Below are 13,817 nucleotides of genomic sequence, written 5' to 3'. Positions count from 1 at the left end.
GGACATGAGAGAGAGAGGAGGAAGAAGGAGAGAGGACAGAAAGAAGGAAAGAAGCAGAGCTCTGGGTTCAAGAGAGCAGCCTGCAGCTCTTTGAAAGGCCTTGCCATCCACTTGCTCTCCATCCCTTGGTGTCGCCCTAGGAGGTGTTCCCTGACTGCACAGGACCTGTCACCAGCAGGGGAACTCCACACTGACTTCAGCAGAGGGTAAAAAGTGCATCAGTCCTAACCAAAGCACTGCTGGGTTTTCAATTAAAAACACCCCCAACCAGCTGTGAGTTATGCCCAATACGTTTAATAACCAAGGAAACCATAGCAAGTGACAACTACAAAATACAAAGCAGACATGAAAATTGATGGCATAAAAGTGGAGAGGAATAGTGTCTGAAATGAAAACTGAAAGCAAAATACACTTAACAGAGGATCTGGGTTCAGATCTAGCACACACGGTCACATACAACACTGCCTTAGTAACAGCACACACAGATACTCGTTGTACTGGGGGTTTTCACAGTTCTCCACTTCATCCCAGATGACAAGTAAATTGATGCTTTTATTCTCTTACATAAATTCTTGTGCACACAACATCATCAGCACCAAAGGTCTGGAAAAGAAATAAAAATCAATCAAAAGAGATTGAACCAGCAAATATTTAACACCATTTCAAAGTGTTATTTTTACTAAAGTAACTAGTTCTACAGCAGAAATACTTTTTCTTATGTCTTTTGACAGATGAGAGTAAAGACAGAAATCATTTTGAAAGAGGAATGCAATGTAAATGACCTGTTTTTCAAGGCAGGGTGGATTTTGTCAGAATGATAAATGATGCATAAATTCTCTTTTTCTGTAGTTTCTTGGCATGAATTGATAAATAAACATGAGAAAATAAAGTGAATTCCGAATGTACTGTTGTTATATTTAGAAACAGTTGCGGCACTTTGAACTAGAAATGCTGAGGGGGAATTCAGATGGCATGTTCCAAAGGTATTCTTTGATATTTGCAGATATAAATCCAAGCAGGCAAATGAAGTCAGTGGAGGAAAGATGAAGACCAGGAGAATGTACACCTGTAAACACAGTGCTGCTGCAAGTAGCTGACAGCTCCTCCTGGGATACCAACCTCTCTTCCAGGCTGGAGTGTGGGCAGTGTCAATGACAACCTTCCTTCAGACACTGTGCCCTTACCCAGTGAGTTTGTTAGCCATGAGAAGGATCTGGAAGACCCTACAGATTATCAGAACATGTAGGCAGGACAGTGATTGTGGGGCTGTCTGAGAAAGCCACCTGAATCCCAAAGTGTTTGTATGTAATTTCAGGTCCGGCAGGCTAAAATTTGAGCAATGAAGCATGAAGGAGACAATAGGGGCAAGAGTGAGGAAATAGAGACTGCAAAAAGCTTCTTCACATTCAGCCATGCAGACAGAAGGTTTTGAGCTCAGCACTAACAAGGTCTGAGTTGGGATGTCTGGCTGTGGTCACTGCCAAGGTCTCACTGAAAAGCATGCATTAGGAACTACCCCAGTGCATTATGAAAATTCAACTGGGCTATTTGTCTTAATGCTTTCTACACCTGTTCTGGCCAATATTTGAAAAGACTTGGCTTTAAAACTGACCCTGGCTTATACTTTGTTCACTTTGTTGGGGACACAAGTCTGTTAGTATTTTGGAGATACAGACTTTGTTTTTATGCATATCAATATCATATCAGTGCTTAATATATATTTTTAGATTTTACATTAATACACCTGAAAATAAACATTAAAAGATGTGGGTAGTTCTCTAATGTTCACAACACCAGCTGCAAATACCCTTATTATGGCTTCCTTCAACATTTCCAAATTATCCACAAAGGCAAAATTATTTCAGCAGGAGTTTTGCCAGAGAGAGGAAGTAAGAGTCAAGACCATCCAGGGCTCAAGGTTTTCTGTGGAGACTGCAAGATCCCTGCAATAGTGATTGTCTTTCACACTCAGGCACTGCTAAGCACAGGGAGCCTTGGGTCCCCTGCTGCTACTTCAACACAAATCATAAACAGTAGTAAAACAATTCCTGTGTAGTGTTCTCCCAGAGCTGGCACAGCCCCAGTGTGAGAGCTGGAGCTGCACAGCCATGCAGCCACGCCGTGAGGTGGGGATTTGTGTCACATCAGTCAATTTAATGAGAAAGGCTGCAGCCAAAACTCATCTAACCTCCCTGACAAATTTATGTCCATTCTTCCAGGCAAGTTAAAGGAGAAACTCCTTCCCCTAAAGCTAAGCAACAGCAGTTATTCTCAGAACAGCTCAGCAGTTCTATTGAGAAGGAGCACTGCAGGGAGGAGTAGATGGAAATAGATGTGATTCATACTGCAAGGAAGCCACTGTGGATCTGAGCTTCTGAAATTGCAGTGCCCAGTTCTAAGATTGTGCTCCTGGGCAGAGCTTGCTCCTAAGACATCAGTGCAGTCTGACTGGCAGCTTCCTCGGGAGATTTACAGGACAGAGTGTGGAAATAAAGACTAAAATTTGTGGAGGAAGAAAAAAGACATAGGACTTTCTGGAAAAGCTCAGTAGTATGGGTGAGTAGCAGCACCACAGAGAGTCACAGCTCAGCATGTTTGTGACACAGGACACAGACTCCTCACTTTGTACTTCCAGCATCCAGCTCCAGCTAGACTTCTGGACTTGTGAAAATTTCAGGCAAAGGACTACATCCAAATTACTGTGGACAAAAATGAAGTGCAGAAAATATGGACATTTTCAGGGAATCCAAATTTTAAAAAATCAGTTGCTCCACACAAGGACTCCACAACACACCATTCTCAGAGTCTGTGAAACTAAAACCACTATAATTTAACACAATAATATCTTTAAATCTGGATTGCAAAGAGATGGAAATCATGCAAAGCACAATTACAACATGTAACCACTGTGCACTTCTCAAACAACCAAGACATCCTTTCCTTGAAGATCCAGCTTAGGTTATGTGGCCTCTGACCTGTTTTAGGAATAAACTGCATTTTTTAGCACTTGGATTTCATACCTTATATACATTTAGATGATTAACAACATAATTGAAACATATAAAGGGCTTTATTATCACAGTAATGTACAGGTTTCAATGTGGACTTCCACAAAAGTGTTTTCCTATCTTATCATGACTCACTATCATTTGTTCATAAAACTCCACTCAGTGTTACTAAAGCAAGCAAGGAGGAATATGTTCAAACTTGCTGCATTCTTTTTCTTGTGGTAACTCACAGAAATGTCTAATGTACAGCTGGGCCCAGGGTCAGGGGAGGATCCAAATCCAAAGGGTGCTATTCCTCTGTTCTTCACATTTAAATCCTTGTACTCAATGGTAGGATAAAGCAGTTTAGTGGTTTTAATTCTAGACTCAAAAGAAGTTATAGTTCCTGACCCAATAGGCAGACTTTAAAGATTTCCATGACTCAAAGCAGCAGAACTTCCAAATGAAAAGAGAATGAGCAATCCTGGCTATTTGGTGTTGTAGTTTCATCAAAGCAACTGAAAAAAGTGCAATGCTACCAAATTGTAATTCAGCTGTAACAGGAAGATGCAGGATTTTCAAACACCACCTTCTCATCAGCTTGGAAAGGTCCCACTTATCTCATAAAACGCTACAAGGCAAGGCTTCTATCTAAATCTAAAATAGGATTTTAAATGTGCAATGACTGCAAATTACAGAATTGTCACTTAGCTTGTCATAATCTGTAGCTAAGAGTCCAAAAGCACACTGCAAACAAAGCCCTGCACAGGGGATAATCCAATAAATTGACCTCTCTCAGTTCACTCAAAATCTGATGACCACTGACATCATGAGAGATTAAAAGAGAATTACAGGGCAGTAATATATTTCTGTAGGAGCAAATCTCCTTTTTGAAGGCCTTCTTTATAAATATTTACTGAGGAGGCTTTGTGGTAAGTGGAGACACAGTATAAGGAAGAGTGTCATTGAAACAATCACCTGGGAAAGATCACTTCTGCCACTGTTTGCAAAAATCCCTTTATCTGCTCATGACTGATCAAAATGCAGAGGCAACTTACAAAAGGAAGACAGAATCCATCAGCAAAATGATGGAGAAAAGAAGGTATTACTTAAATGAGTCCTCAGAAAAGGCTTTGTCCATGTGCACACTTCCATGTTATCTAGAATAAAGATATAAATCTTCACAACAAAGGCATGTTGCCTGTTTCCATTCTCTTCCTGACTCCTACAAAATTTTAAGAAAGAGGTTGATCCTTACACGGCCATAGTCACTGAATGTGCAGCCTCCACTTTCAAGCTTGTCTATTAATAGCAAATCACCCAATTCAAAACCTCATGTTCCTCAGGACATCAATTGATAGCACCATGCAAAATGAGGCAATTTCTCAAGGGGCCTAAATGTCAGTATTTGTGTTTGAGCACTGCTATATTATACAGTTTCTTCAAAGTTATGCAGCAAATGAAGGACACAGATCTGAGACAATGATATCTCCCAGGTAGAGATGAAAGCCAGGGCACAGAGAACATCTAAGCTACAAGTGATATTAAAAAAGGCTGCATTCAGGATCGGGTGCAGCCAAAATGCAAAGGGCTTTGGCTTCTTTTTTTGTTTGGGATGTGATCCAGACAAGGCTGCAGTAATGAGCAGGGGCTATAGATCCCTAAGCCCCCTTGTAAATCTGCTCATGGCAAAGAGTAAATTAAAGCATTAGGCCCATGCAACACACATGCATGCATTATTACAGGTTTCTGAACTTCTGTCAAGGCTGCTCTAATGGAAGAGCAGCCACCCCCTCATCCTGAGCTTGATATGGCTAGACCCTTCTTTTGAGAATTGATTTTATATAAGATCACTCTCTAAAACTTATAGAAAAGTTAAACACTTAGGTAGTTTGACACAGTTTGATACAAGGCTTAGGCACATCACACATTCCAGCATTCCGCTGCAAAATCTCATTCCAAATCTGCATTGACCCTTCTCACATACTATATTTAATTTCAGAAGTCAGCAAAATAATTTAAAAAATGTTCACTCGCTCATCTAGGCTCCACAGCTCACTAGTTTTAATCTTGATTTTTCTGAGAGGGAATGTAGACTAGAAACCATGCTTGAACCCCCACCAATGTTCTGATCTTTGACCCTTGCTACAATTGATTCTGAGAACCCCTGTGTGATAGGTGAACTGTGTAAAATGTGCTCAGAGGCTGTTCTTAAAGCCCCTCTTCAGTAATCATCCACTTTAAAACGTTTGTGTGTTACAAATTAAACTTAAATCGATAGAGGCATGAGCAGCTGTGAAAGCAGCAATGCACCTAAGGTTTGAATATAAATGCATCTCATTTGAATAGCTGATATTTGTAAGCAGTATCCTTCAACTTTGCAAAGAGCAGATCTTTTGTTCTGCTGACTTACATAAGTGATTGATAGCTCATTAATGTCCCTGACAAAAACACACAGCCACAACAAAAACATTGTGAGCATAATAAAGGGAAGAAAAGGCACTTCATTCCAGGTCATAATTTTCAAACAAATAAAAGAAATATATATTTTTTGTGTTATATTCTGATCTTGATTGCTCAAATGCTAATCCAAGTGTAGTTTATGAATGCAGAGTTGTAAATACAGATATCCTAACTCCGTGTATGCATTACAATCCTAAAGCACAATACAATATAAAGATGCAGTCAAGACAAATAAATGTCAACTTCAGTGGGGAACTACCCTTTCCACCCTCCCTTGCTTGCACATTCCATGTAATTTTTATCTACATTATTCAGTAATTTTAAAAGTGCAGGGCTGAGATCCCAGCTAGTGCATCAGATGAGATTAGAATAAACAGCTCTGATAAAAGATGTTGCAATGTTCTAGTTTTAGATCCATGTTCTAGTTTTCAGACCATCTTTTTATAATGCAGAACTCGATCCTCCCCTTCCTTAGCTGAAAGAATTCTTTTTCTAGCAGGACTTCAGGCCTACACCTGTCATTGTATGAGGCAAATATTATTTATCTACTAATAAGAGCAATTTTATTCTCCATGCTGCAAGGAGTTAAGGAGAACTGAAGGCAACTGAAGGTAAAGAAAACCTTTGCTAACTAAACAGTGTGTGCTCAGCATCTGTGTACCAGAGAACATGATGTCACTTCCAAGACCATCATTTTACTCCAAGGAAATATCTTTGAAGAACAAGGAATTCTTCTGCCAGGATGCAAGAAAGATTGATAACTATAGAGTAATATGGTTTCTATTGTAGCTCTGTGGTAGTCATGGCAATTAAACACTGATTATTTTTTTTTATTGTTATATAGGCTAATAAATGCATTTTATTTAATAATGCTGTGTTGGAGAGAAAAATATAGTCTTACACTAGGAAAATACTATAATCAAATGGATCCCCTAAGCAATGCAGCATTTCAGATCAAAATTATGTGGCAAAGATCCAACATTTATGGAGCCAATACTAACACAGTAAAACTAATTTCTTACCCCCTGCCTGTCACCCCAAGCCTTTCTTCAATTCATGTTAAAGTCTAACACAGTTTACATTCTTTCTTGCAACTTCTTTCAAACTGGGCATGACTTTTCTTGATTTCTTCTGCAACTGCATCTAATAGTGAATAAGGAGTCTCAAGACTTCTTGAAAGAATTTTTTGAATGGAGAAACAGAAGCAGAGCCTTACTGAAGCACATCAGAGAGAGCAAAGGAACAGATAACATTTGTTAGGTAAGCAGGGAGATTTGAGAAGTGTGAAGATGGGAATTGTTAAATATTTGAAGCAATATGGACAGCAAAAGTGAATGAGAATTAATCTCAGGTTCTAAAGATCCCTAAGAAAGCTGTGGGGGTGGGAGAAGAAAGAAATCAATTTAAGTTTCATCTGTAACACCCAAATATTTTAAAGTGGTTGATGACTGACAAAGGGCTTTAAAAGAAGAATACAGAGATCTCTTCTTCTCATTGCGATCTTGGTTTTGAAGTAAGATAGAAGTGGGGGTTTGCAGACTCAGATCCAAGGAAATTCGCCAAGCATAAAATAAAATAATCTAATGTCGAATCTTTGTTCACTGGAGTGATGAAAAACCCAAACATTGTGGATGGGCATGAGATCAACAGAGTCTTTTCACTAAGGGCTCTTATTCCTACCTTGTTCCCTTTTACAGCTGCTGAACACACCTCAGCCAATCCCTTCAAATAGTTTAGCTTCTAAAGCCCAATTCTCTGAAGGAATGTTCTGGGGCTTTAAAATGAGGGACCACAGATAAGAAAATGTAGCTTCTCCTCTTCTGTCTCTCTCCAACCAGTAGAACCTTTTGTTGCCTCCCATAAGATTTAATTTTCAGATTTTTTTTTTCCTTTTTTTTTTTTTTTTTTTTCCAGAAGGGCCATTTCAGCTTCTGCAAAGGACCAGAGGTCTCACACCACCATTACTCTCAAAACCACCTCATTACTGAGTTTTCGGCTGTCAGATCTTGAATGTTAACCCACATATTTAAAAGATCTGTACATTCAGTCCCATCAAATGCCACAAGGGCTTGAAAATGCTTGTCCTGAGGATGAATTATTGTCATAATACTTTATAAAGCAAAAGAGGTAGGAGAAACTGTATATCTTATTGAATAGTAAAAGTGAAGAGAGAATGATCCGGATCACTTGGAAACAAATACCAAATTTTCATAATGGTCACAGTAAAATCACACATTACAAGCAATGAATGTAATTCCAGCTTGCCTGAGACAGGAAGGGGATCAGTCTGGGGAAATGGAAACCAGAAAAGAGTTAACAAAGCCCTTGCAAATAAATCAGGATCATTTTAGATAGGAGTAGGGAGAGGAAATCACTGTAACATCAGGTGTTAGATTGCTAGCAAAACAGTACATGCCATTCGGGTTTTCTTAGTTTAGGAGGGAAATTTGCAAATTGACAGGCTTAAAAAGCACTCAAATAATGATTCAGTGAGAGCTTTCTTTACATTGAAAGACTCGAGGTCTTCCAGTGGTTTAGCTTCACAATCACAAAGTTCTTCTCAGAGGTGGCTTGATTGGTAGTGTTAAGAGAAGTATTTGCAATAACAAATTCTAGGCATATTATTTAGGTTCTTTTATACACAATATGTAATAACTGGAAGTTGAATCTACACATACACAGATTGAAAGAAATATGTATATTCTAATGGCAAGGAAATTAACCAGGAAACCAACTTACTGAAAGTTCTCAGTTCCTATAAAAGAAAATATTTTACTAAGAAGCAAGTTGTTCTAATTTGTCTCCTAATTGGAAAAATAATTAATTCACAAAAGCTCAACAGACTGTATTAAACAAGAAAAAAGGTTAGTTGGCTTTAAATCTTCGAATCCCTCTAGATTTTTATCCAGGTTCATTGTTCCTCCCCAGCAGGGTAAGTTCACATTGCTGCTAGCAGGAGGCAATTGTATTATGAGCGGCTTTCTTGCTTTGCTCGGAGCAGTGCACTTTATTTAACAGCTGCCTCTCCAGCTTGTTGCTTTAATACTAAACTACAGAAATGTATTGTTAGAAAGCTGGAAAAGTTATAGGAATAACTTTTAGTTAGAGAATATATTTTGTCCACTGCATTTCATCTAAAGATCCAAAGAAGAGATCAAAGTACTTTGCCTCCTAAAGTTTTGTGATAATATAAAGCATTCCAGTGGTTGAGTCAAAAGAAATTATGCAGCATTGGAGTATTCATTCATTAGAAACCAGTGTGATTTCACTAACAGCACATGTCCTCATGTGGGTGAACAGTTCCAAGATGTCTGGAATAATATTAACACCTTAGAAGCTTTTTGTTTATACCTGGTTAGGTTTGGGCCCTGTTTTTGTTTCAGATACAATCTTAAAAACAGAACTCCATCTGCTTTAGAGAAACACTTGGGAGGCTGTTTGTTTTTTAAAGTGCAGAGGTTCAGTTAGTGTGATAGCTAAAAAATAAAACCTCCCTGCTTTGATGTTTTCTTATCCACCACTCCAGGAGCCTGTCTTCCATGTCCAAACTGATGAGGCATAACAGTCTAATCAACTATTTATCCAGAATTCACTAGTTAGAACATGTGCAATAAAATGATTCTGAACTCGAGCTGAACTGTGCTGCCGTGTCTTTACTCAGATGCAGATACTGGTAAATTAATCTGGAGTGACTACTGAGGAAAGGTGCAGCAAAGAGAACTCTAACAGAAGTTAGAGTATTAATTAAATTAACAAAGCACAATCTGAATAAACAAACCGTGTGTGACTGAGGGTGGGCACAGCCAGGCGGTTGCAGAGGCGCTGCTCACAATGCCCACGGTCACCCTGCTGCCAGGTGGAAGCTTACACACCACTGGGGGGACACTGGCTGACAGCAAATGTGCAAATCTCTGTATTTCTAAGAAACTCATGAAGGCAATTCTCAATCTGGCTTGGAGGTGATCAGGGAAGTGGGGAAGGTGGCAGAGATATGGTAGGCAATGACATTTTTTTCATGAACAGGAGGGATTACAGCATACTAACAACATGCATATCTTCCTTGCTATATGCCATGTGACCATGGATAAGAAGTATTATGCACATGCCTAAAAAGAAGATTCTCCAGAAATGAGGTCAAATGCCTTGATCTCACTTTCACCAGAGAAAATCTGCAATAAATCAAGCAAATTCTTTGATGATGTTGTGAATTTACAGAGCAGAAGTGGCCAACTTGTGATTATTCTACCAGTACTAGTATGGTGAAAGTTTTAACAATCAAATGCAAGTCAGAACATGCATATATATTCATTTGCTTTAAAAAAAATAGAAAAGAAAGGGAAAAAAAGCAATGTATTAATTGTAAAGTAGAGGATTATAACAATGGTAGTCTTCCAGATGGATTTAGGTAAAGAAAAATAATAACTCATACTATGTGGTAACAAAAAAACCCTGATAATATGGTGCATGTATTGAGGGAATTCAAGGTTCTTACCAAAATCAGTTCATCATTAGCTAATTCTCTAGTCCAGTATGTTTTGGGACCTTCTCCCTCAATAAGAGTTTGTTTGCAGTACATCTTGTTTTCATTCTCCCAAGTGGCCAAACTCTGCAGGCAAGAAAACCATTAGGAAATACATTAATTATATTCCCCAGCAGCATGAGACAGAAACAACAATGAGCAGTAGTGAGAATAATCTCTCCACTAAAGGAGCAACACATAGATAGTCAAAGGCAGAGGAAAAAAAGTAATCAGTGGTGAAATAAAAATTAAGGTATGAAGGGGCATTTTGGAAAGAGGAATATATTAGTAACAAAGTAATTGCAAATGTGTCTTTTCAGTGTGAAGACACTCAGTTTCCATCAAATGCTTGATGTTGGAAAGTGTAATTTAGGAACATGCAAATGTAGCGTCTACATTCCCAATCATCTTTGTAAAGATGATTTGATCTGACATGTTATTTATCACTACAGAGTCCCCTAAGAGTAAAAGCATAAACAATTGTATATATCAAGTTGTAGTCATAAATAATGCAGTATTTGTCACTTACAATACTTCCTGCTCTATGGCACTGTGCCAAGTTAACTGTTTATTAAACATATTGAGCTAACAAACTATAATAAATCACAGCTAAATTTTAAAAAATGTCAGAATTCAAGTGTTTGTGACATTACTTTTTTAAGGTTGTGAGTCTGAGGAATGAAATACCCTTGGGCATTTTTCAAAGCATTTGAATAACAACTATGAAACCACTGAAAAATAAAAGACCCCGAAACGACATGATTTTGTTAAACTTTCACAAACAGGCAAGCCCTGACTGTTGCTTTTCACTTGAGCACTGAACTCCACAGTGCAATGGAACAGCTGTGCAGAAGGATGCCCTGTAATGAATGTTCAAGTAATCACTTTATAACTACACAGGGCAGACATTTATTAGCCTATGATTATATACATGTACATATACACGTATGCATGTGCATATGTATGCCTAAATTCAAGTTAACACTTCACAGACTTTCCAAGGGAAAAACCCTTTACTTTGATTAAAAATTAGCTGTTTACTTTTTTAATATTTTTCAAAACAATAGATTTTATAAACTAACAAGCCATCTCAAATGGCAGTTATAGAAGCTGTGCCTTGAAGTACAAGCATATATGATGCCGTCTTTGTCTGCACAAACAATGGATCAAGTTAGTTGGCAGTACAAAACCCTCCACCCCATAAAGTATATCAAAATCTATCACCAGTCAGCAGTTTTGCCAGATACTGCAAACTACATTCTGGAGTATAATTTTATTATCTGTCAGTTTCTGCTCTGTGGCCACATCTTGGTTATATACACACAGCAGTACAACTTATTGCTGAGAGCGGACTATAAATAATTTCACAACACATGGAAAAAATTTACTTCTTCACAAAACCCATTTCTTTCAGGTTTTTCCAACTTTCATAGCTTACAGCCTAATTATTGTTTTTCCATCTTCAGCAATAAATCCTTCTCTAGAAAGCGGGTCACATTTATTGTATATGCATTATGTATGAAGACACTTTTGTTGAACAAGATAAATTAACAAAGCCTGAAACATTTCCTGGACAAACTGTTAAATATATGATAACTCATCCTAGAGAGCAAGTGGATGGTCTAAATATTCACTGATTCCCAGAATCTGCTTCTTGTTTCATAAGTTTCTGTTGACACCAATTGCACTGAAAGCAGTAAGTTCTGAATTTTTATTGATAAAGATGGTCTCAAAAGCTGACCCAAGAATTAGGAGAGATCATATTTTGGAAAGTAGATTTTTTTACCAACACTGGATACTTTTAAAACTGGATCCTCATTTGAGACTACCTTCTGATAATCTTTATTTGTACTTCTTTTATAAGAGTTTTATGTACACTTATACATACTCCTTTATAATTATGAGAGTAAACTTTCTGACGAAGGCATAACTAACCCATGCCTTCAATAATGGTTTTCAAAGAGCAGCTATGACCACAGCCCAACTCCCCAAATCTCAGATCCCACATATCTACACCAGCAAGAACCTGGTGTCAGATGCTGCCGACTTAAATCCCCCTCCACAGCCACAAAAGTGGTTACAGAGGTAGAGGAGCAGCGTCTCACACACAGAATCAAGCCCAAAAAATTCCAGGGAATGCATCTAATGCACTTCTGCTCAAGGAGATGGTGTAACTGTGTCTGGTGCAACACCTGCTGAAAGCCTGTCTTACACTGTTAAAGAGCTATCTATCAGTAAACTGGACATATGCACGTGGCAAGAGTGTGAAAGAGGATTTCAGCCCCAACCAACAGTCTGTGGTCCTGCTTGAGAACTCATCTGATTCAATCTAAGACAAAAGCTATGTCAGATTTGTGCAATAAATCCTGACTCTTGAGGTCTCTCTTGCTCCACCACTTCCCATGTTCATGTCAGGGACAGAAGCTGGGGAGAGATTTCACTGCAGCTGAGGTCTTCAGGGGAGAGGAAAGCAAAAGAGAACTAAACTCTGCCAAGCTGGAAACCAGATACCTGAACTCTGCTTTCAGGACCTTTCATGTCCTGCTGCCTTGAGATTTCAGTTTTATCCCAAAAGAGGGACAAGGGAAGTGGTGACCATCAAGAACCTCCAAGAATGCTTCAAGAAGAGGGTGGAGGGCAGCAATGCCACTGTCTGGGGAGATGTGTTTGTCCCATCTAAAGAGCGGCAGATGTGTTTGTCCCATCTAAAAAGAACTTGGTAACACACACACCCCCCACACATATGCACATGCCCCAGCTCTCCTCCTACCCTGCACTTCCGTCCATCCACCGTCTCCTCCTCAAAGCTCTCCCCGATTTTGAAGTTGATCTCAGTGGTGCGGACAGTAGTGGAAGTTTTGATGTAGAACTGGTCCCCGTCCTGGCGGATCTCCACATGGGGTTTGGAGGCGGCTGCCACCGCCACTTTCCTGAGCATGGCATTGACACCTGGGCGAAGCGGGGAGGAAACAGCTTGAAGTGGCCAGCGGTGCCCTGGGCTGACTTCGCCCAGCATCACACAGACCAGGGAGCGGGGCGAGAGCCGGGGCACCGCGCGTAGCCCCCGGCACAGCGGCGGCGCTCGGGCAGGCTCCGCACGGCCGGCGGCACACGCGGGCTCTCGCAGCGATCCCCGCGGCAGAACGCCGGGCCAGCGGCAGCCCGGCTCCTCGGGCAGGACCGCCGGTGAGGCGGGGACCGCGCCGTGCCTCGACCGCCCCTTCCCGGGTAGGGCTCCGAGCCACGCTCCGCACCGGCGGGAGCCTCTCCTGCCCGCGGCCGAGGCGCGGAGCTCTCCCGGAGACACCGGGCACCGGAGCGCGGCTGCGGCTGCCGCCCCGCGTCCCCTCCCGCGGGACACGGCCCGGCTCCCCCGCCACTCACCCAGCGCCTTGAGCAGCTCGTCGAAATTCTCGCTGCTCTTCATCTTCCAAGTGCCGGCGAAGTTGGGCATGGCGGGTCGGGCGCTGCGGAGGGCGGCGGGGACGCGGCGCTGCTGTTCGCTCTCCGGCTCAGGCACCTTGTGAGTGGGGCGGACCGCGGCGGCAGCGGCAGGGAGAGCCGGGCACACCCACCCGGCCCCCCACCCCTTCCCTCGGGCCAGCATCACACCGCCAGACAGCCGGCCCCCTCCCTGTCATGGCCATCCATCCATCCATCCATCCACCCACCCATCCATCCATCCATCCATCCCTCCATCCATCCATCCATCCATCCATCCCCGCCTGCCTCGCAGGCTCCACAGCTGCCCCTCCTGGGGCTGCCCAAGAACGAGAGCCCGATCGCCACTTGTGCGACAGATGAGGCGGACAGTGAGGACGTGATGAAAAGCCCCAGAAGCAGGCAGA

At 41.1% G+C, this 13,817-nt stretch overlaps 1 protein-coding gene across 1 annotated transcript; it reads right to left on the bottom strand.

The window, feature by feature from the left end:
* Positions 1-274: 274 nt before the first annotated feature.
* On the bottom strand, positions 275-13,478 carry CRABP1 (cellular retinoic acid binding protein 1). The gene is made up of 4 exons (XM_059482367.1): positions 13,354-13,478; positions 12,740-12,918; positions 9,943-10,056; positions 275-603 (listed from the first exon to the last, which is right to left on the bottom strand). Exons 1-4 carry the CDS (start codon positions 13,421-13,423, stop codon positions 553-555), a joined length of 414 nt encoding a protein of 137 aa, XP_059338350.1. The 5' UTR covers positions 13,424-13,478; the 3' UTR covers positions 275-552.
* Positions 13,479-13,817: the final 339 nt, after the last annotated feature.

This window comes from Ammospiza nelsoni, chromosome 14 (assembly GCF_027579445.1).
Source record: "Ammospiza nelsoni isolate bAmmNel1 chromosome 14, bAmmNel1.pri, whole genome shotgun sequence".
Taxonomy (NCBI): Eukaryota; Metazoa; Chordata; class Aves; order Passeriformes; family Passerellidae; genus Ammospiza; species Ammospiza nelsoni.
This window is presented reverse-complemented; position numbering and strand designations above follow the sequence as displayed.